This window comes from Cladophialophora immunda (genome assembly GCF_000835495.1).
Source record: "Cladophialophora immunda strain CBS 83496 unplaced genomic scaffold supercont1.1, whole genome shotgun sequence".
NCBI lineage: Eukaryota > Fungi > Ascomycota > Eurotiomycetes > Chaetothyriales > Herpotrichiellaceae > Cladophialophora > Cladophialophora immunda.
In genome coordinates this window covers 4,517,580-4,541,154 of record NW_015622541.1, presented here as the reverse complement: position 1 = coordinate 4,541,154, position 23,575 = coordinate 4,517,580, and the positions used below count along the sequence as shown (strand labels likewise).

The following is a 23,575-nucleotide window of genomic DNA, read 5'->3' as shown; positions in this document are numbered from 1 at the left end:
ATCGCACCGTTTCGCATTGCGTAGCACAAAACACAGCGAGTATGCTGACCCCCGACTAATCTAGAGGCGTTAGTGTGTGCCAGACTATCTTCTCTACGTTTCCACAGATGAAGGCCGATCCATGACAAGACGACCATCTATCTGTCCTTGCATCCTTGCAGACCAGGTGCTTGTCAATATCTTCGATCCCCTGCAAAGTTCCCCGGCCAGATCTACATTACACAACTTAGCCACCGTCCTTGCAAACCCGGGCAGCGATGGCCCCCGCCTCGGAACCCTCGCAGGCCACGCACCTGCACTACCTGCGACAGGCCCTGTCCCTTGCACGCCAGTCGCCGCCGAAGCCCACGAACTTCCGGGTCGGATGCGTGATCGTGTCGTTCGCTGCGTCACCTAGCACCGGCTCCGACGGGGCCGCCACGACATCCAATGTAAAAGAAGGGGTAGTTGGAGGAGGAGAAGCACAGAACGAGAACGATGTTGTGATGGAAGGCGAGGTCTTGTCGACGGGATACACGCTGGAGCTCGAGGGGAACACGCACGCGGAGCAGAACGCGCTGACGAAACTCGCGCACGCGCACGGTATCCTGTCGACCTCGACCTCCCCGTCCCTGTCCTCGTCGCCCTCGGACCTGGCCCTGCTGGGCCGCCGCGTGCTCACGCCGGAGAGGAACGTCTACCTGTACACGACGCTGGAGCCGTGCGGGAAGCGGCTCAGCGGGAACACGCCGTGCGTGCAGCGGATCGTCGCGACGAGGGACCCGACAGCGGCGACCGGCGGCGGCGGTGGCGGCGGCATCAGGAAGGTCGTCTTCGGGGCCCGCGAGCCCGGCACGTTCGTGCAGGACTCGCAGAGCCTGCAGATGCTGGACGCCGCCGGCGTGCCCTGGGAATACGTGGCGGGGATGGAGGAGGAGATCCTCCGCGTGGCCAAGGAGGGACATGTCGTTGTGGTGAAGGAAGAGGGGGGATCTTCAAGAGACACGCCCACGCACAGCCACGCGCAGGGGCCCACGAATGTCGACGACATCTCGCCCGAGGAGAGACGGCGGCAGGAGGCGCTGCCCCGGAATCCCAAGAAGAGGATGATGGAGGTCGACGTCCCGCAGTGACCGAGGAAGGGGACGGACTCGACATTTTCTCTTTTTCGATCCTCCCCCCCTTTTCCCCCCATTGTTCCGAACGCCCGTTTTACTTCCCGATGGGAGGAATCCAGGGCGGAGTAAGCGAGAGGAGAAAGGCGACAACGAGCTTGGCTCGAGGGAGTCACCACGACATCACCGTCTTCTGGGACGCCAGCACAAACTTTTGGTGGTTAAGCCATTCCCTTGTTCCCTGATACCGGTGCCGTACCGGTGCCAGTGCCGGTGGCCCTGCTCTTCCCAACGCGAGACCGGCAAAGTCGAGGTGTCAGTCCAGTCAGCACCCTTGGACTCTGGTTTCTAAATGCTGGACCGGATGAGGGAAGACAGGGCAAATATGCAACGATGAAGAACCGTTTATGACGGCGATGAAGCGGCTACGAAATGCTCTAACACAGCAATCAGAGATACACATCTATTGCTCCAACGGACAGACACGTTTGAATGGACAGAATCGAATGTTGAAGTTGTGCATCGCCGTTGATTGTCTTGCATTGCTTTGTTTTCATGCTGCTTTGTGCTATATTACTCCAGCTGGGCGTCTGTGTCGAAGCAGAAGCGTTTGAACACTGTTCCCTTTCGCCCAGCAACCACTATCGACTATCATAACATTCATTCACAATCGTCATTTCCAATCTTCGACCGTCGGCCCTGGGTGCGCCGTTGATCCTTTCTGTCATGCTAACGCTTGTGCTCCGCTGTCGCTGCGTCTCTAGATCCTCGACATATCCTCGTCCGATGTTAACTCTGGTGGCCAGACGTCCCGCTGACGGATCTCTTCCGCCCTGTTCATAACTAGATAACAGTCTGTATGCTGAGAATGCCGCCATTAACATCTCTCGTGCCATTCCATTGTGTCTCAGCTGTCAGGTCGAGACATGAACATTGGACTGAAAAGGTGTGCGATGGACAATTTCTTCCGCAATAGACTCGAAGTGGTCGCCGCTTCTTGCACGGCTTCGACAGACAACTTAGGGAGTAATGAGTCATTAGAATCCGTGCGTTCCAATTGCTTTGTTTCCATGAGCTGCCCGCTGCCGGCTTCGATATCTTCGACCGCTCCCGTCCTCTTGCCCTTGTCGTCGCCACTGTTCTGCCTCCTTTTTTCCCACTCGGCTTGACTCGCCTCCCATTGCATTCTCTGGTTCTCCTTTTCTGATTGCTAATCAATCCTCCCCTGCTGCTCCTGTAGCTTGGCTTCTCGCTCCTTCCAGTCAATCTTGCGCTTCTTCTGTTTCTTTTTGGCTGGTGACTCGGCTGGTTTCTGCTCTGGATGTCCCTGCCGTGCACCATTTTTTGACCGCTAATCAATTCTCGCTTGTTGCAAGCCTCGTCGTTTGGGGGGAAGATGGCTGGCCATCAAATTGTTGGTTAAACGTACTTTAGAGCTACTGATGCGGGTGTTCGAGTGGGTCTTCCTCATTTTCTTGCGCGCAACCATGACTGGCACTGAGGATTTGGTGACAAGATAGTTGGAGAAGGATCCAAGGAGGACGCCTTTCAGAGAACTGCGGCCACGCGTGCCCACGACGCAGAGAGTTGGGTCGAGCTCGTCAATCTAGGAGAAGGTCAGAAATGGTCATGTATAAAGGTTAGGGGAACAAACCGCTCCAAGAATCAAATGTTTTGGACTCTTGCAGTGTATGACTTCGACCATGCATCTCACTTGCAGTGTCGTCTTGCGGACCAACTTGACAAAATCCTGTGTCAAGCCCTCGATAGCTTTTAAACGCTCCATTTCTTTCTTAGAGACTTTTCTTGCGTCGACACTGCCAGTAAGGCTCTCGACTTCAGTGGCGGGGATATACTGTGATTCCTTTCCTAATCCGAAACTGGTGCCACCTCCCTGTGTTGTCTGGCGGGTCAGAGTCTGCATGACGGCGGAAGCGTCTTTTCCAGCCTTGCTACCTTCGGCTGTCAGAATCTCTCTTTCGGCTTCGGTAGTCTTCCCAGAACTTTCATCCTCAATTGCGTAGATGGCAAGGAGAGTATCACCATCCCTCATCATGGTGCCTACAACCCATTCCATGGCATAGCTTGCTTCAACGCTTTGATCACTGCAAAGGAGATAGAGTCTTGCCGTCCTTTTGCCGACCTCCGACTCTTGGTAGAAATGCGCCCAGTTCCCGCGCAGAATGATTCGCACATGCCGGTCGGCCACGGTGGAGTCAAGTGGTGATATATTCAACGCCAGAGTTTTGGCCTTCCTGATGGCGGCTTCCTCATCATCATCTTCCTCAGCCGATGTCACAGACGACCGTCTAATAGGTGTACCCGTGTCACCTTTCTGATCTGTCACATTTTCTCCTGTGGGACTGGTAATGGAAATGGATGGCTCAAGTAGCGACCTGACGAATTGTTGAGAGTGCGAGGTTCTCTTGACACCCTCAGGTGATGAAGCACCATTCGTGGCAGAGGACTTTGCATCGGTGGCTGCCGTGGTGGCTGACAGTTTTCGTCTTTCCGACCGACCCCTAGTCTCGTCTTCATCACTACTGGGAGACAAGACATCCTCGTCACTGTCGTCCACAGCATCCTCTTCACCCGCAACACGGTCCTTGGTGAAACGATCAAATCCTTCTTCTGAATCTTCGGTTGCAGTCGAGAAGCTACCTGACGACAATCGAAGATGCGCCTGATCGTCCACAACAGTTCCGGATCTCGTCGTTAAGGGACCTGATGGACTGGTGGGGCTGAGGAATCCTGCTTTTGGGGGTTCAGGCTTCCGAATGCGTGAGGATGGAGATCTTGAGCTAGCACCGACACCCACGGTGGAATTATGTCTTCCATGGCCCCCTGCTGGGACGCCTACATGGAGGGAAGCGAGATCCCCGGACAAAGCAGCGGCCATGGCGGAGCCAGAACCCTCACGTGGTCTCTTGTTATCCGGGGAAGAGCGCGATGCAGATGAAGATGAAGGTATTGAGGAGATATCAAACTGATAATTTTGCTCGAATCCTCGCTTCTCGTCCGCCTGTATCTTTGGCAACCCCACCGGCCGTTCGGTCTCTGACGAGTTCCGCTGTCTCGTGGTCACTGGAGAGGTCTTGGTGAGGACGGGGGAGCTCGGTTTGCTGGAATGAGGAGAGGTCCAGCTACTGGGGTCTGAGGGATCGAGTTCTTTGGCCGGCTTTCTAGATGAATTGGGACTCGTGACTCCAACACCGATGCCCGCTATGGAGCCATGTCGCGGAGTCGGAGAGTCGACGTCAAGCATGCTGCGGACGGGCGGCGGAGTGGCGGTCCTAGGAGGTTTGAACCTGGGAATGGGACTGGAGGGTCGTTTTCGATCAAGGGCAGCTAGAACTTCTCTGTTTTCTTCATCAAGCAAGGCCTCCATGCTCATGGGAGCTCGCGACCTCGAAGGCGGTCGATCCATGGTGTCACAGTGGTGAAAGGAACTCTCTGTGGAAATAGAGGATAGAACAATACGACTGACTTACAACAGGGATAGGACAGATGTCGTATGTGTGCCCTCATGGAGTGAATGCTAGGAGCAATGGACAGCGAGATGGTTCGTGGTTTCTGTGGCCGACCAAATCGATCGCCCGCGCTTGCCAGTGGGATTGACACTCTTGGCCGCAGGCGGGACAAATGGCTGGCGACCAATAATCAAGCAGGCACAGCCTCTGCCCAGGAGTCAAATTGAGTGGTTTTGAAGCGGATGGGGCATCAGCAAGGAGATGGCCGTGTCCCAGCTCGTATGTAAACCTGCGCGTGCACACACAAGGCATGGCCGAGCGCATCTGGGATCTTGTCAGAGAGGGATTGGCAAAGACATTGTTGACCTCGACGACGACGCGGGCACGATGCGTTGAAAAGGTGCATGTCCGACGGGAAGGGACGCAGTTGGTGGGGGGCGCGGCCGGGCTTGGGGGGGGGGGGGACGGGGGGTTAGTGACGGACGCCTTGGTTTATCGATAAGAGATGCCTAAGCTTCAGGTGCTACTGGCACCAGTGGAGGTGGGCGACTGGGCAGCTGACGAGTAGCCCTACCCTATCCCCGTACCCTCATTAACTGGCTGCTGGCCAACCTTTAACCAATTGACAGTACCTGTAGCTTCCTTTCAAGAGCATGTCATGCATGCCACCAGCCGAGGCAGCCTCTAGCCATCATCCACCACCCCCGATTACACTGATGCCAATCCTCCCTTGGCGAACCCTGCCGTCATAATGCCTGTGGCTTCATGCACCTCCAGCTCCTTAGATTGCACACAGCAACCCTCTTCAGCACCGTCATTGGCCCCTTTCGCCCTTGATGCCAACTTCTTCTAGTAACGGCGTACGAGGTACAAGCGTCAGAGCTCCTCCAAGGCTGATGTCGACAACGCCCTGAATATATCCGGAGCCTGAGGAAGCTCAAACCCTGTCTGTCCTCGTGAGGCAGCTGCTGACCTGCTGTTCTAGCTCCGATTCATGCCAGCTCTCAACTTCCATGCGCCTCCGAGAATGCTACAAATATTCCCAGCCTTCCCATTTTTCACCATGGCTGACATTCCCCCCTCCAGATCTCGCCCAGCGCCAGGATGGCCGGCTCCTACGTGTTTGCGGTCATTGTGACACTCCTCTCTGCGTTGGGCCCACGCTCTACGGCGGCTCAGAATTCCTGTGGCACGGATCAAAATCCATACTGTGCGGGCGACAGCACATTTGAACAAATCTGCTGCCCTTATCCCAATGTTTGTTACTGGCAAAACCGTAATGGTGAGCCAGGTTGCTGCCCGGCTGGTCAGGTCTGCGATGGTTCCTCTCCTTATTACCCCTCGACCCCTCAGCCAACGCCTACCCTTCAAACAACTACCGTACATCCATCTACCATCACAATAACGCCGACCCCTGTCCCTGCGCCGTCGACTACTGTGGTCACTGGCGGGGGGATCATCATTGTCACCACTGTTCCTAACAGCGGTGCTACTGTTACCACGGCGCCCTATAGCATTGTCACCATTACTACCCATCCAAACAGCGTCAGTACGATAACCACCATCTATACCGGCGCTTGTGGTGGTGGAGTTTGTTCAACTGTGACCTCTGGAGTGGTTGGCGTCTACTCGACTGTGACTTCAGTGGTTAGCGGAGCATTCTCCACCGTCACTTCTGGTGCTGCCAGCGCATTTTCCACCGTTTCTGGGATCCTGGTGGGATCCAACAATGCTCCCGGTTTGAGCCCTGCCTCGATGTTTGTGCACTTTATGGCTACTTTGTTTGTGATTGTGGGGAATTTGTTTGGATAACAAATTCGTGCACGACTGGTCGAACTTTCTACCCATGGGGCTAGTGGTGGCCTCGAGCCAGATTTATCTGATCAGCGGCTTTCGACCACCGCTGATTGGACAAATCCAAATACTACAGAACCAGTCCTGAATTTGGGGATTCCAGCTATATCTCGCTCTCAAAGAGAAGGTCTGGAGGACGTGGATGAGCCGCAAAGACGCTCTACGGAGCGGCAAATCTGTTGAGAAGGAACGCTACAGACTTCACATGCTGCGCAGAGGTTGCAAATCTCGACAGGACCGGGTTTGCCGGTGCCTCAGTCCTCAGTGGACAGTAATGAGCCAAAAGACCAATTTACCCAGCTAACGGCACGATGACACGTTCGGGTAGGACAAAACGAAGCCGTTAACGCAGGGAAAGCCTCCGAGGACGAGACTCCTCGCTGGCAGGTTTCGCACCGCCGAATGAACGCTGGAAAGGCCTGGTGTAATGAGGCTACCCGAAGATGTCTTTCCGAGAGTCATCGAAGAAAACTTCTGGATCATCAGGGTCTCAGTAAGATCAAGTATTATGCGCGGCGGAAATGGCAAAGAAGCTGCACCAGAAGAATCGATAGGCATCCCTGTTACGCAGCCTCACGTTCTAAATGTCCGCCCACGTCTAAGATGAGATCAGAACAAAATAACAGATTCAAGAGGTTCTCGGACGCTGCCATATGTGGAGGCGGAAGGATCCACACATCATCTAGATGGCTACCTTTCCTTCCTTCAAGAGAGACATGACTCCAAAAACATCTATGGGGTTCTTCCGAGCAGTCTGGATAGTCTTCTGTGCATAAACATCCCCTTCTCGGTCGCCATCTTATCTACCGCCCCCTGGGCAGCCGACCTCTTAATGACATGGGAAATGGTATACTGTGATCCCGACAGCCTCTTCAGAGAGAACTCGGAAGCATGACGACGTAGATAGCGTTTCGGGTGCAGGTTTTCAAGATAGTTGGTTGCGAGCATTCAAGAGCTGACTATGAAGGAACACCTAATGCGCATTAGAAAAATTGTTTCACAAGCGAACATCAGACCCTAACTCCTTGTTTTCCAGTCAAAGCAATCTGGTCACACCCTCCCACACGATCCTGAACTTCTGCTCGTCCTCTCGCCCGATGTGCACGCACTGCCTCAGTATCCCGTCGAAGTCATCCCAAGTCGTACAGCCTTGCGCTCGGCAAGCGTCCGCGAGCAGGGCCACAATCCACGGCTCGCACTGACTCACCCAGCTACCCACCGCGAGGACCCACAACTGCAGCGCCGGCACCGCCTCCCAGCTGCCAGCTTGGACAAACGACAACTCGTTGCGCAGTTGCACAACCAGCGCCGGAAACTGGGACCAGTGCAAGGCGTGTCCGCGGATGTGGTGGTGAACATACATCAACGCGGCGTAGGCAACGGTCCGCCACATGGGGTCGCTGCCGCCCTGCAGATTCGTGTACACGTGCTCCTGGATCGTCGTGATCCGCGTTGCAAGACACAGCCGGCGTTCAAAACGGAAGAGATTGTCGTGTCGCAGTGTCCTTTCAGTCGTTGTCAGCGTCGCCAGAGGTCGCGCTTGGACGTCGTTGCACACAATCTGGATCTCGCGCAGCAGCGTCGTGATCTCCTGCGCGAGGTCGCCTGCAAAGCGTGCCTGGAGCGGTTCAAGGTGCGTGACCGGATCGTCGGCAATGGGGGCGTAGAGCGCCTTCCACGCCTCCTCCCACCGCGGCAGAAGCGAGAAGCGTAGCGTTCCCCCAAAGAGTTCCACGAAGAAAAGATCGTTCCACGTGATGATTCGCTGTAGAAGAACCCCGACCGTGCCCAGCCTGGCGAGGCCGTCGAGCCCTCCTCGGAGCTTCACCAAGGCCTCCAGGCCGGCCATGTGCCTCGCAGCTTCGTCCCGGTTCAGGAATTGCATCGACACGTTGATGAACATGGACACTGCGGCGAGGGCCTCGTCCGTGACAGCAGCCGAGGATAGCAGGTGCGCATTGATCATTTGGATGGCCGCAATCTTGTGTTCCAGGATCCGAGGGTTCTGGTATAGAAAGATGTCTTGGTTGATGCCGGTCAGTTTGCCGTGCCAATGCATCCCCCAGGAATACAAGTTGGTGTGCAGGAGCATCGGTGAATTGGTGACGAAGGGTACCCATTGAGACTGTCCGTTGACCGGGCACCACGGGATACGGTCGTAATTGAGCCATCGTGTAATCAACGTTTCGTCCCAGGGTTGGACATGGATTGGCAGAGTGGAGAAGACGTCCATGAGGTTGCTGCCGCGCGGTTGCCTTGAAATCGCGGGCGGATTGTAGGGGATGAACTGCGAATAGGCCGCTCTATCTGACAGCGTAAGAGAAAGCGTCTCCTGGGTTGATTGAGCAGATTCGTCGGAAGATGATAACTCGGTTGTTGAAGTGCGCGGTTTTCTCCTTGGCCGAATCGTCAATCGCTCGCGCATGACCAAAGGCTGGACAGCTGATTCCGGGGAAAGGAGCCCTGGCAATGGCTCTTTTGGCGCAATGGCATACGTGGTCGGGGTCGACATTTTCCACTGCGTATTTCTTTGCTGGGCAGTCTTCCGCTGATAGTCATGCATCACATGTGCTTTGGCCGAAGCTCGAAGCTCCGGTTGGATTTTGGCTCTTGCTCCAGGCGCAGCCGACATGGGGATGAACATGAAGTTGGGAGCTGGCTCCTTGGCCGTTTTGCTCACCCCTGGATTGTCGCAATGTTGTTTGCGCTCGGCTTTTCCAGACTGCAGATTCTTGGACAGCCTTGTCTGCCTCAACGACGTGACGTTGCCACGTGGTCCTACACGGCGCTCTCCGAAGCCCGGGGGACCTACAGGTGACTGAATCATTCTGTGCAAAGTTCAATGTCTCACCAAATGATTTCTTTCTAAGTAGGAAGTGCTGGGAGCAATTTTACCAGCAGTGAAACAGGACTGGGTGGTGTATGAGGAGCAGCAGCATATGAACGGGAACGAAACTTGAGCCATGGTAGGACTTTTATAGGGGAATACTTCACCTTGTAAAACCGAGCCTCTAGGAGATCAAAATTGGCTCCAGCAACGAATGCATCGGACCAAGAGCTTCGCCAGCTCCTCTCACCAACGGACCATACACGATGGAGAGTCTGTTCCGCTTCCAGTGGTGGAATGGTCATCCCTTTGTCAGCGGCGTGAGGCCAAGACGCGCAGCACCTGCAAGCGTGCCAAAGTGAGGGATTAGAGGTCAGTTGTTGTGACCGAAGCATTAGGGAAATGCGGCCAAGATCACACAAGCTTGATTGAACACGAGCTCTAGGTTATAAATCCTCGATTGAGGGCGGTCCGACCATGTGCCACGCTCGAGGAAGATGGAGACGGGTTGAGGCAGGGAACAGCAAAGGACCCAATGGTGCGCTCGAAGGGAAGACGTTGGGTTGCAGACGCACATGCTGTGGGCGCCCTGAGGCACTCTCACGGGAGCCTTTTTCTCTTGGTTTTTCTCTAGGGCCATGGCAATCCAGAAGAGAGGTAAAAGAGGGGAACATGGATGAGGGTTTGTCAAGGCAAGCTGGGATGGAGGTTAGACCAGTTGGTCGAGCTACAAGTACTCTATTGAGGAGTATTGCAAATTCCGCAGGGGGAAATGCTACTGATTTCCTAGCTAGTGTTAATGGATGCCCAGTAGTACCTATTAGGTTCCTATTATTGCCTAGCTCTCGAGCACTGTCAGTAATAGAGGTATCTGCTATGAACTAACCAGAGGAACAGGCTCAGCGATGACGTCGATCGCTGGAAATCGGAAAAAAAACACGCTCTCGAGCGCGGCGCGTCCTGCGGATTGACCTTCACGTGGACCTTCACTGGACCTTTCCTGTTGCCAACTTGAACTTCAATCTCGACTTCCTTTCACTGCAGCCTTAAATTTCTGATTGTCTTGCATATAAGATCTTTCCCTTACCGCTTCGTCTAATCTACACACTCTCTCTTGTCTCGTTTCATCCGTCTGTATACCTCGAATCACCCGCATTCGACGTTCCGCTGCTTCCTCTCCTCATCATGCCTCGAAAAGCCAAGTCGAAGCCGCAGCCCGCTCAGGCCTCTGAGCCTGATGATAGCGGAAATCACTCAGAGGGAGGAGAAGATCTCACTCTAGACGCTCCATCCCAGATCGATCCCTACGCTGTTCTGCATGTCTCTGAGACTGCTACATCCGACGAAATCAAATCTGCTTACCGCAAACTCGCTCTCAAACACCACCCAGACAAAGCTCTCCCTGAAGAGCGCGAAGACGCACACAAAGCCTTTCAGCAAATCGCCTTTGCTTATGCCATCCTCAGCGACGAGCGCCGACGCAAACGCTACGATGCCACAGGAAACACGGCTGAGAGCGCCAACATTGACGACGATGATTTCAACTGGGTAGATTTCTTTCGGGAGCAGACCGAGAACGTGGTAAGAGGTGATATGATTGAGCAAGTCAAGAAGGAATATCAAGGCAGCGAAGAAGAGAAAGACGACGTGTTGGCAGCATATGAGCAGGGTGAGGGCGATATGGACGCAGTCTTTGAGAGTGTCATGTGCAGTGACGTTGTTGCGGACGAGGACCGGTTCAGAAAGATCATTGATGAGGCTATCGCCCAAGGCGAGGTGGAGGCATATAGTCGGTACACAAAGGAAGACAAGAAAAGTCGGGAACGGAGGAAGGCAAATGCAAAGAAAGAAGAAGCGGAGGCGAGAGAACTAGCTGAAGAGCTGGGAGTCGCGGAAAAGCTCTTCGGCAAGAAAGGCTCTGGCAAAAAGAAATCCAAGACAGGAGGGGACGACAATGATGCTCTTCAGGCTCTGATTCAACAGCGTCAGCAGAGCAGGGCTCAGAACTTCTTCGACGATCTGGAGGCGAAGTACGGGGGTGGCGCGAAGAAGGGCAAGCGTAAGGCCGTGGATGAACCGCCAGAGGAGTTGTTTCAGAAAAATGCAAAGAAAGGGAAGAAAGGCGTCAAGGCTTGATCTGGTCTCCTCATTTCTGCTTTAGCTGGGCTACAATTGCTCTTGCACGAGGTGGGTTCTTGAGCACGGCGCTGGGGTAGTCAGGGAGGAACTTTTGCTTGCTTTTGCTCACGACGCCATGGACGCGATGACACGGTGATCCTCTCAAAACAAAGGGCGCATTGGTTTTTGGCAAATGTTTACCGGAATTCTTGGAAAGTCGAGACACGCCTCTGCTGACGGTGGGCTGGTGCATGAGTCTACGCGGGAATGTCGCACAATGAACGTGAGCTGAATATTTAGGTATCACGATGAACTCTGGTTATCCTCTGCCGGTAAACTTAGTGCATGTAACCGGGAAATGAACCAGCTTGTTGGTGGACGTGAGACTCGCTCGGTTACAATCTTTTCTGCATATCCGTGCAGAAAACAGTCCATCCTAGAAGAGTGAATACTCGATTGCTGATCGGGCGAGTCAATGTACCCCCGTATGCGCATCAACCATGCAAGTAATATCAGAGGTAATATTTTGAGCATCGGCTTTTTCCCAACGCCCAATGGCCGAACTGGGGGCCCCCTGGTCTTTCGGCATGTGGCAGAGTTGAGTAAAGCCACTAGAAAAACCCACGAACACACCAAGAAACTGGCACGGACATAAAGGGTGTAAAGAGCGCTGTGCCGCCGAAAGGGGCGACCTATCATTCGCTTGGAGATAGCGGGACCCGGATGCGAATCATTCTTGCCGGACCACCATCTCCTCACAACTCCTCGAGGGTGACGCGAGGAGTAGGAGCCGTGTCGGAGAGATGAGGGAGAAAACGAGGGAGGAGGCGCATTCGGCTTTGCGGACGTTTTCTGTGACTTGTCGGGGGAGGATGGAGCCACGGGTGGGAAACCCATGATAAGCGTTGGGAGAGTGAGGCAGCAGGTAGACGAAACCCTGGCTCAAATATCGTCATGAAGTCACCAATGGACCAGAGGGTCGGACTCGCTTATGGGACGCCCATGCGACGCCCATGTCCCCCAAGGGCCGAGCCATCATCTGACGGTCGAGGGTTGAGCGTGGATAATGCTCGGTACATCCCATTGTACGAGTACTCTGTGTTAAAAAGGGGGAAATCGAGGAAAAGAAAAGTAGTAACTGGGTGGAAGTGATTGGGAGAAAACTGAGTGACGATCAGGGATGTCATGGAGTGACGGTCATACGAACAAATCCAGGAAGCCAGCCCGTCGTGAAGCCAAAAGGTGCCCCGGGCACACTGGCACCCCGGCCGTACTGCTAAGTCGATGCTTAAATAGCGAGTAATAGGCAGCCCGAGGGTAAGATTGCGGGCGGGTTGCGCCTACGAGGCGTCAAGCAGCCAGCAAGAACTGCCGTTTGGGTGGCTCGCTGGGCCAGTCGCGGTCCTCGCAGGTCATTGCCAAGCCGCGGACTGACCAAAAAATTTCGTAGAAAGGAGAGAGCCTTGAACCGCCTCTTTCCCAACTGCGGTTTTCTCTTGCTCAAACTTTCATACCACCCCCTTCAACAAATTCCAGTTGCGCCTCACCCTTGCGTGAGGCTTCTCTGGTATCGTCAACGACATCCCTTGTCGTGTCTTCTTGTCCCTCTTGAGCAGGGTACACTTTTGCCGTCCGTCGCCGCGGTTTTCCTCGTCCTGAACAGGCCCGGAAATCTGCCTGCGTGGTGAATCTCCTCTCACAAGAAAAAAAAAGAGAATCACAAACACTTCTCCCTCTTCGCCATCCTCCACACAAGCACGAGAGCGGCTTCCGTTCACTCGAGACAGTCGCCGCAAAGTGGTTCATTCACCCTCAATTCTTCCTTCGCTACCCTACAATCACCTGCGGGCTCGGGAACTTTTTTTTTTTCCAACCTTCACTCAGAGCTACGTTTGTCATCCGCTGGGTTTCAGCCTTCCAGTCAACCTCACATATCCGAATCGCTGCCTGAAGTCTTTTCATCACCTCTGATGACATCGAATCCTCAGCAGTCCTCCTCTACTCGATCAAAACCTTCTTTCGCTGCTGCAGTAGGCCCACAACAACCCACAGCCTCCCATTTTGCGACTGGGTCGAATTTGGCTAATCAAGGCCGAACCTCGTTTCCCTCCGCCTCCAAACCTCCTTCTACACCAAATGCATCGGAGCCCACCAACATGTCTGCAGCAGTTGGAGGCGCTCCGCCCGCCCATGGGCATAGCGATTCTGTAAACGGAAGAAATCCCACCATTCCCGCCATCCCTTCTGTCAACGGAAGCGTCTCACTTCCTGACCATACGCGCAAACCGTCAATGACAGTTACACCAGCAGGCGCCACCGGCTTTGCGGCAAACGGCGGTGGTCCTGGTGGCACTCAGAACAAGACGGGAAATATTCAGTTTGGCTCGTTGGGAGTGGCCAACCCTGCTGGTTCCCCGGCGATGGGCACACCCCCTTCGTTGGCGCATCAAAACTCTGCAAATCTCAGTGTCAGCCAACTGAATCCTCGCGCAACGTCTCCTTCAAATTCTCCATCACCAATTCCTCAACCTGCTTCCGTCAGTGGTGGTCGCCCTCCTACCGGTTTTCAGGGTCAAGGAAATGGATATACATTTGGAACTCTCTCGGGTGATCAGAATGACCCAAGTGTAAGATCAAATCATGTTGTTTTCACCAGTTTCTGACCTTTTCCCGCAGGGTATGACTAGGCCGATATCTCAGCTACAATTTGGACCTCAACAAGAGCATATGAGACGAGGCTCTTCGCAATCGATCCACAGCGACGTTGGTGGCCCGGGTATCCCAGCTGGCCCAACCCGTGGAGGCTTTCCAGGCGGTCCAGGCCGTGGAAGAGGATTCAATCCTGGGTACCAGCAACAACCCATGCATTTCTCTCCCCAACAACAATTCCGACCTACCTCGAACGGACGCTCGTTCCAAACTGGATATCAAGGCCGAGGTCAACCACTACCTTATCAAGGATCTCCCGCGATGGGCACCCGCAGCCCTGCTCTTGTTAACGCCCAACCAGGAACGCCGAATATGGGAGGTCAAATACATATGGTGCAGCCCGGGATGCAGCCTCAACCCAATGGATATTATATGGGACCCCAACATGTAAAGAACCACCCACCATTTTCTTCTTCCCGTGATCCCGCCAGAGAACCCACAAGAGAGAGAGGCAAGCCTACGAGAGGTCGGAACCGTGGCGGTCGTGGAGCTGGTCGCGGTAAAGGCCCTGGTAGAGGTGGACACGAGGAGGGATCAACGTTCTACAGCAAAGATCCAGCCTCGGACTACTATCGCCCCGATCTCGCGCATCCATCTGTTCAAGTTGTCCCCGAACTTGGGCAGCCCCCTGTTCACGTTGTCACAAATGCTCCCAGTGTACTTCCTTACCCTGACTTATCCCCCGAGTCTGGCAATTTTGAACGTTTTTCAGAACACTTTCTGACTGCGAGAGCACAGGCGTTCCCCATGACACAGGCTGATCCTAGTATTCAGCAAATGTATTTGCAACAAATGTATGCCCCGGGTGCCATGCAGGCTCAATACAACCCCCAATACGGCATGCAGCCTCAATCTCCTCGCCCGCACTTCAACCAAGGCATGTATGCACCTAGCATGCAGCCTTCGTACAGCAATCAGGGCGGCCCGCCGCCTTCGATGTCGAGGCAGTCGTCCCAAATATCTGCTCCCGATCGACCCGGTTCCAGCATTGGCCAACAGCCGCCGACTCCAGGCCCTACTGGCCCCCCACATCCAGCCAATCGAGCCCCGAGTGTGTCTTCGCAGAAATCAAACTACACCATCCCCCCGAAGAAGAGTGCCGCCATCACAATCAAGAATACTGCAGGCGAGGTCGTCTCCTTCAACAAGTCCCCTGCGTCGCCTGCGAACCCGACTCCTGTCTCAGCTACAGTGCCCCCACAATCTGCGCCCACGCCTCCTAGTCGGACTGCCAGCGCCGCCGACAATGCTCACAGCCGAACAGAAAGCGTCAGCACAAAAACTGCGGAGGAGGTGAAGAAGCAAATGCAGGAAGCTGTTGCCAAGAAGATCGCCGAAGATGAAGCCAGGCTGAAACTGGAGAAGGAAATGGCCGAAAAGGCGGAGATGGAGAAAGAAGCCGCAGCGCTGGCCGAGCGGGAGGCCGCCGAGGCTCAAGCCAAGGCGGAGGCCATGGAGAAGGAGGCCAAAGAGGCTGCAGAGAAAGCTGAAGCTGCTAAGCAGGCTGCAGAGACAGAGGCTGCAGAGGCTCCGGCAGCGTCTGTCAATCCGCAGCAGGACGAGCTTGACTTGGATGCTCTTGCTGCTGAAATGGAGGCCGAAGAGGCTGCCAGGGAAGCAGAAGAACTGAGACGTGAAGAAGAATACAACAAGAGAAAGGCTGCTCAGCGCGAAGCCCAGCGGAAGAAGGAGGAAGAAGAGGCCGCGGCTTATGAGACCAACATGAAGGAGCTGGAGCGCAAGGCCGAAGAGGAAGAACTAGCCCGCCAAAAGGAAAAGGTCGACGGCGCATCAGGAGACGAAGCCAGCAAGAAACTCTTCGCTGAGCTCAAGCCCAATCCATTCGGCACCCCTGCGTCGGTTGAAAGCCCCGCCGGTCCTACGACGCCCGCTGAAAGCGGAACTGCTACACCTGTCTCGGACGTGTCAATGCCTCCTCCTGCAAAGGCCCCTGGTCGTCGTACCAAGGCTGCCGAGCTCACCCTCGACACTAAGAAGCCTGTCGAGCCTCCTGAGCCAAGTGCAACGTTGAAAGCCCTCCAGTCTGCCAAGAAGCTCGGTGATATCTCCAAGGTTGTTTATCCGTCAGATATCGCTTCGCCCAACCCTGCACTAAACGCCAATGCACCGGCTGACCGCGGTTTCAAATATAACAAAGAGTTCCTGCTCCAGTTCCAGAGCGTATTCAAAGAGAAGCCGACTCTTGACTGGGATGCTCGCATTCGGGATGCGTTGGGTGACGGAGACGCTTCGGCCCGACCGAGTGCATCAGCCAGGACTCCTTCTGGCATGGGTAACCGCAGTGCTTCGTCTCGCGGACCTCCTCCTATGAGCAACTTTGGAGCCATGGGCTCGTTTGGTGGCGGACCCAACAGACCAACTCTCCCGCCAGGTACAACTTCAGAGCAGCGATTCGCTGCATCGAACGCCTTGAGGAGTGGTGCCATGGCGGCGAATCCATTTGCACAGTTCGGACGTCCAGGAGGTCAGATGCAGCCGTCGATGGGCGGCCGTACGCCTTCCAACAACCCCCTTGGACCTATTCCTGGCTCTCCTCGCGTTGGTGGTGCAAGTCGTGGCGGCTCTCGTGCTGAGAGCAAGCGCGCCAAGCAGAATGCAAAGCAGATGCAAGAGGAAAACAAATCCATGCCCCTTACTGCCGGTATGGCCATCACAGCTCTCGAGACCTCTTCCACTGGTTGGAAACCCAGGAGCCTCGTTCAGCCCATCGTATCTGGCCCTGCTCCCGGTGGCGATGGCTTAATGGACCCTGAGACCGTGCAGCGCAAGACAAAGGCGCTTCTGAACAAGATGACACCCGAGAAGTTCGACAAACTCGCGGACCAGATCTTGGACATCGCGGCTCAATCCAAACACGAAAAGGACGGTCGAACTCTGCGCCAAGTGATCCAGCTCACCTTTGAAAAGGCCACCGACGAAGCTCATTGGGCGGGCATGTACGCCTCTTTCTGCCGACGCATGTTGGAAAGCATGAGCCCGGATATCAGAGACGAGGGGATCAAGGACAAGAATGGCAATGTCGTGACCGGTGGTAATCTGTTCCGGAAATACCTCCTCAACCGCTGCCAAGAAGAGTTTGAACGTGGCTGGAAGGTCAATCTGCCGCCCAGACCGGAGGGAGAATCTGAGGAGGCTGTCATGCTGTCCGACGAATATTATATCGCGGCAGCTGCCAAGCGTCGCGGTTTGGGTCTCGTCAAATTCATTGGTGAATTGTTCAAGTTGTCAATGTTGACTGAACGAATCATGCATGAGTGCGTCAAGAAGCTTGTCGATTACGAAGGAACCCCAGATGAGGCCGAAATTGAAAGCTTGACAAGCTTGCTGCGAACAGTTGGCAAACAGCTTGACAACCCCGAGAGCAAGGCACAAGGACGGATGGATCTCTACTTCGAGCGCATCAAGTCCATGATTGACCTACCGGAACTTCCCAGCCGCCTCAGATTTATGCTCATGGATGTTGTTGATCTACGGTCTAAGGGATGGGCCTCTAAGGAAGACAACAAGGGCCCGAAGACTATCACCGAGATTCGCGAAGAGGCTGAACGCCAGGCACGTGAGGATGAGCTCAGGAGACTCGCGAGCCAGACCGGTGGTCGTGGCGGGGGAGGCCGGATGCCGATGGGCCGTGGTGATGCGCGAAGCTTCAGCGGCTTTGGAGGACAAGTTCCGCCTCCTGACACGTCGAACCGTGTGGGTACCGATGACCTGAGAAAACTTGGTAACCGCAATGCTCGCCATCCCAGCCACACGTCTGGACCCGGTCCTTTGGGGCCGCCTAGCTTAATGGGCGGGCGTACCAACAGTGGGCGTCGTGGACTTGGGCCGGGTGGCCTTCTGGGGCGAGGAGATGACAGTGCGACAAGCAGCCGAACTGGAACGCCCCCTGCTCAGAAAGACAAGGAGAAGAAGGATGAGTCTAGCACAAATGCTTTCAGGTAAGCCCATATGACAGTCTGATGGAACCGTGCAAAAGGCTAACACTTCGTCAGTGCCCTTGCCGCTCTCGAGAACGACGGACCTGGGTCACCGCCATCTAATCCCGCATCACCTCCCGTGCAAAAGTCGCAGCCAAGCATCGAACGAGAACGATCGAGATCACCGGACAAAAACGCCGTGTGAAAGCCACATAATCCCGATCAAAACATGTGTACAACATAATACGATTCGATTACACTAATATTTGACCGACGGCCGCTTGTGGGGATGGATAGAAGAAAAGATGTGCATTGATACCCCGGCGAGAGCAAAGCCACCTGTTTAGCATTTACAGCGCAACGAAAAAGCGGACCGTTTGTTTTTCCCCTCGATTCTCGTCCATGCAAGATCACAGCGGATTTTGGCAACCATGGATTTGAGAATCGCACTTCGAGCCTTCGATTCGAGCACGCGGAAACGCGGGATAGAGAGTGTGTTTCTACTCAAAAGAATACATCATGCATAGGGTTGATTTGAGAATTCGGGGAAGGAAGGGGCTTCCATCTACTGGCTGGTTGGAATCATACTACGGCTTCGTGGAGTAATGGTGGAAAAGCGCAAATAGACTTGCCATGGAGAGCTGTTCGTCAGGAGAGCATGGCAGAGTTGAGAGGAGAAGGACGGGACACCAGCGCACCCTTTCGATCTCACCCATTCAATCATCAGCAAGCAGGTGTACTTTCTCGAGCTAGATGGGGTCTAGGTCGGGTTGTCGAGTCCAGACTGATGCGTCGGGTTGTTGTCATCGACGAAGGTTGGTTCAACGTCGAGCGGCTTCCTTGGTCGATAGGTGGGTTTGATGGATGGGTAGCCTTCTTGTACTGTACATTGACGAATATTCAAAACCTTTTCGTTCCAAACGCCATGGTCTGTTAATGTAATCATCACTGATACAGGTGGCGCGATCACCGGGCAAAGGCTGAACAAGACATCGAGAGTGGCGGCAGCAGTACTGTTAGCCTATATTATTGTACGGCACAAACACCAATACCGGGTCTAGCGACGAGGTCCGGCTGCATTATAATGAGCCAACTCAATTCAATCCAAAGACTTCATCCTCTTCCTCCTGGGCCCTTTCAGTACTTCTCCCCATTTCCGAGCCTCCTGTCCCTCCTTCTGTCTCTGTATCTCTTCCTTCTCATACTCCTTCTCAATAATTTGCCTGTGCCTTTCCTCCCTGTCCCTTCTTTTGGTCTCGCGCGTCTTCCTCTTCTTCGCCCGCTCGATGTCGTCGGCCCTCTCGTGCTGCGCTTCGTCGCGCAATTTCCTCTGTTCTTCCCGCGTCAGTACCCAGGGTCTGGAGAGCGTCGAGGAGAGGAATTGTGTGCGCGAAGCGATCAGTGCCATTTCGTGGGTTGTAGTTGGGAGGATATCCAGACGCAGGAGGGAAAGTTGCCGCGTCGAGCGGAACGTTGTGAGGGTGCCTTTGGCTTGCACGGTGGTGCCGATATCGAGGAGGGAGAGGGTGTCTTGAAGCTGTTCTTCTTCCGTGGCTTCTCCATCTTCTCCAGACGCGGGATGGAACTTTGGCCTTGACTTTGATCTTGGGTCCAACTGTTGTTTCACAGTTTCTGTGGCCCGCCTAGTCCCTGGGTTGCTTGGTCTGGCGCCCAGCTCGCCCTGCTTCTCCTCTGGCTTGGGACATGTTACGTCAATGACTGCGCCACTGCTATCGTCGATTTTGAAAAGCCAGAACTTCTCGAAGTAGTCCTCCAAAGTAACCACCACACCAATCACCTGAACGAATTGGACGGGATGGTTGAGGTAGAAGAGCAGTAGAGGGGGGTCACGCTGGCGTGCGTGGGGGTCGTTACCTTCCACGGCTATGGAGGTAGTGACCTGAGAATATTTCTCATGACGTTGCAACACGGTGTGAATGTCCAGACAGGTCAGTTTCACCCATTTCAACCAGGTCGCAGAGGCCTTGAAGGCATAGGCTGGATAGAAGGTCAGATGGGTGCCCTCATCCGCCGCCTTCGTGGTCAGGCTTTCGGCAGTGGGCCCGTCAACATGATGCTTCTGGAGTTCACGTCGAGGACGAGGATGAGGATGAGGTCTCTGCATTCATCCGCGAGGCATCACATAGTGCATAGCCCGGGGTTGTTGCGGAGGGATCTTGGAGGTTGCGGCAATTGCGAATATCGGCGGCGACGCGCCGATATGCGCAGCGATGGGCGGTGAGTGGCAGAGCGCGTGCGTGGAGATAAGGCGCGGGCAGGCAGAAAAGGGCGGGACAGAGGCTGTGGATTGGAGAAGAGGCGGTGGGCGGCGGTCAGTAGGGTTGGAAAGGCAGATTAGGGGGGCCACTGGGGGGGAGGGAGTGGTGGTTGAGGTTGCTCGGGTGGTGGCAGAGCCTAACTGCAGAGCCGGAGTCTGTCCGGCTCATCGGCTCAAGCGGCAACTCTGAGGGCAACCCCCAATCACCCCCACTGAGCCCCCAACTGCCCTTGGGCAGGTACTGAAGTTGTAATGACGCCGTGCAAAGAATTCTGGATATGAACAATTGTTCATTTTCAAGGTTGAGAGGGGAGAATGACAGAAACGAGGTACTTCCAAACCCCCTCCCTCTTCCAGGCCATCTTCCTCTCCCGAGAAACACCATACACCTGCATCGTCATGAATCTATCATCGCCTCAACGACGGAGCCCAAAATTTTCTGCAGGCCCGCTAGGGCTGCGGTATGGATTGCCGGCCCACTGAATGGCCAGAGAACCAATACATCGCCAGGCATTTGACGGTCTCCGTGACCGGCTATTGTCCCTGCGATCTCCTCATGCCTGTCGACGCTTTTATCTGCCACTATGATGCTATGGCTGGTTCTTAGACCTCGATTTTCCCTCCTCTGTTCCTCTCCTCCTCTCCTTCTCCGGCGTTGTTGGACTTTTGGTCTACGAAGCAGAAGAGATCCATAGCCAAGAGGCTTGCCCATGATCACTCAACAGGCGATAGGCACGCCTAAAATTGCGTTCAAGATCCCCGATCAACCCCACCACGCCCACGAGACCCAAGCTTTTGCCAGAGACTCTCTCTTTCTCACCGAGTGCCCCGGCTGGACTTGATGTCGGGAGGTTCCTTTGTCGCGGATCAACACGCCCCAAAGATCCCAGCATCATCAAGTGGCAACCGCTCTGCGTTTGACTCTACCAAACACCAAGAAACACAAACTGTTCGCTCGTGCGCGGAGACGCGGCACTCACCGTCGCAAAGCGAGGCATCTCACACCAACGGACATGGCGCCCTCGAGAGGATACCCACTGCTCAAGAAGAGCTGCCAAACACTGTCCAGGCCGAACGAACAGTAACCGATGCGGGTGGGGGACCAATCCATTCCGTCTTCACAAAGAACCAAAAGCTATTCATAGTGTTTATGGCGTCGTGGGCTGGGTTCTTTTCCCCTGTATCCGGCCAGATCTATTTCCCTGCTCTGAATGCATTAGCGAAAGATTTGCATGTCTCGAATTCATTGATTAACTTGACTCTGACCTCTTATATGGTACGCTATCTTCTCCCGTGTGGCCATGTCGTTCACGGAAGTTGACTTGACTCTCGTACAGATATTCCAAGGCCTTGCCCCTACGTTTGTTGGAGATCTTGCTGATGCTGCTGGTCGGCGTCCCGCATATGCCGGTACGCACATTGGTCTAGTTTCAATACTTCTAACTAATTCGCTCAATAGTTTGTTTTACTATCTACATCCTCGCCAACATTGGTCTTGCACTTCAAAACAGTTATGCCGCGCTATTTGTCTTGCGCTGCTTCCAGAGCTCAGGTTCTAGCGCCACTATAGCCATGTGTAGCGCCGTTGTGTCCGACGTTGCCACCGCGGCAGAAAGAGGTAGATACATGGGCTTTACCCTTGCAGGTTCTCTGCTCGGTCCAGCGATAGGCCCCGTCGTTGGAGGTGTCCTCGCCCAATTCTTGGGGTGGAGGGCTATCTTCTGGTTCCTGATGATCATGGGCTCTGCCTTCATGGTTGTCTTTGCGATTTTCTTTCCGGAGACAGGTAGGCCGGATCAAAGAAGAACGCTGCTCAATCGGTCGTTGACAACTTAATAGCTCGTACTCAGGTCGGCAACGGTTCTATCCCACCAAAAGGCTGGAACATGTCTCTGATGAACTACCTGGCAATACGCAAAGCTCGAAAGTTGCGTCCTCGGGACCAGATGTCCTCGAAAGACGATCAATCCCAAAGCGAGACCCGGCAGAAAAAGAAGTTTCGTTTCCCCAATCCCCTGCGGTCTCTTCATATCATCATGGACAAGGAGAACGCACTGCTTCTTTTCTATAACGCTTTCCTGTTTGCCGCCTTTTACGATGTCACAGCCAGCTTGCCTTCTCAACTGCAAGCGATTTTTGGTTTCAACGAACTACAGATCGGCTTGTGCTTTATTCCTTTCGGCTGTGGGTCCCTATGTGCTGCCCTGACGAATGGACAACTCTTGGACCGTAACTTTGCCCGTTGGTGCAAGAAGCTGGGAGTGAAGATCCGCAAGGGACGAAATCAGGACCTGAGCAATTTCCCGATTGAAAAGGTGAGGCTGCAAATCGCCATTCCCGCCGTGTATCTTACGTCAATGTTGGTTCTTGCATTCGGCTGGATCCTGGATGTCAATGGCCCTCTCCCGGCATTACTGGTGGTCCTCTTCTTCACGAGCTTCAGCATGTCTATTGCATTCAACGTCACGAGCACGCTCTTGGTTGATTTCTATCCTAGAGCCCCTGCGACGGCAACGGCAGCCAACAACCTTGTCAGATGCGGCCTAGGTGCAGGCGCCACGGCCGCCGTGATCCCCATGATCGATGCGTGGGGACGAGGCTGGACATTTACATTTTTGACTTTGGGGCTAGTTACGACTTCGCCGATGCTTTGGGCCGTGTATTTCTGGGGGATGAAGTGGAGAACAGAGCGAAGAGAACGGGAGACGAGGGCGAGGCAGCTGAAAGAGGCAAAGCTGAACCGGGAGAGCTCTGGCGAGAATGGGTGTGTGACGGAAGACAATGAAAAGCCACCTGTCGAAGGGGGAGCTGTCGAGATGACGGCCATGGCCGAGAAGGACCAAGAAAAGGGGTTCGGCTATCACGAGTCATCAAAGGACATGTCCAAAGTACGAGGTGAGGATAGGGACCAGGATCTTGACGATGTTACGAGCCGGGAAGAACAGGATATCACGCTGTCAAGATCGTTTTCATATGAGTCTGGATATTAATTGAGTAATCAACAAGTTTGTGAAGAAACAAAGAGTCCCTCCATCGAAATCCAATCCTATCCTCACTTACGCACTCCTGCTTTTCGGTCTCAGTGAGCCTCCTTGACGCACTTCCTAGCAACTTTCAGTGACCAGGGACATATGAATTAGATCCAATCAAGTTAAAGCTACCACCAAGAGCAAGTCACATACCGGAATGCCTAGCCTACGACCCTCAGCCTCACCAGCAGTCAGCTGCCAGCTCAAAGCCGCGCGTTAGCCTGATCGGCTCAACAGGGGGAACATGAAACGGGCGTT

At 54.4% G+C, this 23,575-nt stretch overlaps 8 protein-coding genes across 8 annotated transcripts; 5 read left to right on the top strand and 3 right to left on the bottom strand.

The window, feature by feature from the left end:
* Positions 1-24: 24 nt before the first annotated feature.
* PV07_01324 (uncharacterized protein) lies at positions 25-1,666 on the top strand. The gene has a single exon (XM_016387835.1). It carries the CDS (start codon positions 258-260, stop codon positions 1,110-1,112), a length of 855 nt encoding a protein of 284 aa, XP_016254763.1. The 5' UTR covers positions 25-257; the 3' UTR covers positions 1,113-1,666.
* Positions 1,603-4,707, bottom strand: PV07_01323 (uncharacterized protein). The gene is made up of 2 exons (XM_016387834.1): positions 2,749-4,707; positions 1,603-2,700 (listed from the first exon to the last, which is right to left on the bottom strand). Exons 1-2 carry the CDS (start codon positions 4,519-4,521, stop codon positions 2,446-2,448), a joined length of 2,028 nt encoding a protein of 675 aa, XP_016254762.1. The 5' UTR covers positions 4,522-4,707; the 3' UTR covers positions 1,603-2,445.
* A 678-nt stretch (positions 4,708-5,385) lies between these two features.
* On the top strand, positions 5,386-7,401 carry PV07_01322 (uncharacterized protein). The gene has a single exon (XM_016387833.1). It carries the CDS (start codon positions 5,669-5,671, stop codon positions 6,374-6,376), a length of 708 nt encoding a protein of 235 aa, XP_016254761.1. The 5' UTR covers positions 5,386-5,668; the 3' UTR covers positions 6,377-7,401.
* PV07_01321 (uncharacterized protein) lies at positions 7,031-9,374 on the bottom strand. The gene is made up of 2 exons (XM_016387832.1): positions 7,441-9,374; positions 7,031-7,391 (listed from the first exon to the last, which is right to left on the bottom strand). Exon 1 carries the CDS (start codon positions 9,243-9,245, stop codon positions 7,455-7,457), a length of 1,791 nt encoding a protein of 596 aa, XP_016254760.1. The 5' UTR covers positions 9,246-9,374; the 3' UTR covers positions 7,031-7,391; positions 7,441-7,454.
* Positions 9,375-10,224: 850 nt separating this feature from the next.
* On the top strand, positions 10,225-11,800 carry PV07_01320 (uncharacterized protein). Its single transcript, XM_016387831.1, has one exon. It carries the CDS (start codon positions 10,431-10,433, stop codon positions 11,379-11,381), a length of 951 nt encoding a protein of 316 aa, XP_016254759.1. The 5' UTR covers positions 10,225-10,430; the 3' UTR covers positions 11,382-11,800.
* Positions 11,801-12,808: 1,008 nt separating this feature from the next.
* PV07_01319 (uncharacterized protein) lies at positions 12,809-19,012 on the top strand. Its single transcript, XM_016387830.1, has 4 exons — positions 12,809-13,990; positions 14,040-14,459; positions 14,811-18,031; positions 18,086-19,012. The coding sequence occupies exons 1-4, from the start codon at positions 13,334-13,336 to the stop codon at positions 18,213-18,215; spliced, it is 4,428 nt and encodes a 1,475-aa protein (XP_016254758.1). The 5' UTR covers positions 12,809-13,333; the 3' UTR covers positions 18,216-19,012.
* On the bottom strand, positions 19,009-20,245 carry PV07_01318 (uncharacterized protein). The gene has a single exon (XM_016387829.1). The coding sequence runs from the start codon at positions 20,133-20,135 to the stop codon at positions 19,110-19,112; it is 1,026 nt and encodes a 341-aa protein (XP_016254757.1). The 5' UTR covers positions 20,136-20,245; the 3' UTR covers positions 19,009-19,109.
* A 441-nt stretch (positions 20,246-20,686) lies between these two features.
* PV07_01317 (uncharacterized protein) lies at positions 20,687-23,300 on the top strand. Its single transcript, XM_016387828.1, has 4 exons — positions 20,687-21,564; positions 21,626-21,698; positions 21,748-22,074; positions 22,128-23,300. Exons 1-4 carry the CDS (start codon positions 21,130-21,132, stop codon positions 23,276-23,278), a joined length of 1,986 nt encoding a protein of 661 aa, XP_016254756.1. The 5' UTR covers positions 20,687-21,129; the 3' UTR covers positions 23,279-23,300.
* Positions 23,301-23,575: the final 275 nt, after the last annotated feature.

Excerpts from the sequence above, each read along its gene's own strand:
- PV07_01324 (XM_016387835.1), top strand. The coding sequence starts at position 258 with ATGGCCCCCGCCTCGGAACCCTCGCAGGCCACGCACCTGCACTACCTG.
- PV07_01323 (XM_016387834.1), bottom strand. The coding sequence starts at position 4,521 with ATGGATCGACCGCCTTCGAGGTCGCGAGCTCCCATGAGCATGGAGGCC. Across the intron at positions 2,701-2,748 it reads AACATTTGATTCTTGGAGCG|ATTGACGAGCTCGACCCAAC; the intron begins GTTTGTTCCCCT and ends ACCTTCTCCTAG.
- PV07_01322 (XM_016387833.1), top strand. The coding sequence starts at position 5,669 with ATGGCCGGCTCCTACGTGTTTGCGGTCATTGTGACACTCCTCTCTGCG.
- PV07_01321 (XM_016387832.1), bottom strand. The coding sequence starts at position 9,245 with ATGATTCAGTCACCTGTAGGTCCCCCGGGCTTCGGAGAGCGCCGTGTA.
- PV07_01320 (XM_016387831.1), top strand. The coding sequence starts at position 10,431 with ATGCCTCGAAAAGCCAAGTCGAAGCCGCAGCCCGCTCAGGCCTCTGAG.
- PV07_01319 (XM_016387830.1), top strand. The coding sequence starts at position 13,334 with ATGACATCGAATCCTCAGCAGTCCTCCTCTACTCGATCAAAACCTTCT. Across the intron at positions 14,460-14,810 it reads ATTATATGGGACCCCAACAT|GCGTTCCCCATGACACAGGC; the intron begins GTAAAGAACCAC and ends GCGAGAGCACAG. Across the intron at positions 18,032-18,085 it reads TCTAGCACAAATGCTTTCAG|TGCCCTTGCCGCTCTCGAGA; the intron begins GTAAGCCCATAT and ends ACACTTCGTCAG.
- PV07_01318 (XM_016387829.1), bottom strand. The coding sequence starts at position 20,135 with ATGCAGAGACCTCATCCTCATCCTCGTCCTCGACGTGAACTCCAGAAG.
- PV07_01317 (XM_016387828.1), top strand. The coding sequence starts at position 21,130 with ATGTCGGGAGGTTCCTTTGTCGCGGATCAACACGCCCCAAAGATCCCA. Across the intron at positions 21,699-21,747 it reads TCGGCGTCCCGCATATGCCG|TTTGTTTTACTATCTACATC; the intron begins GTACGCACATTG and ends TTCGCTCAATAG. Across the intron at positions 22,075-22,127 it reads GATTTTCTTTCCGGAGACAG|CTCGTACTCAGGTCGGCAAC; the intron begins GTAGGCCGGATC and ends ACAACTTAATAG.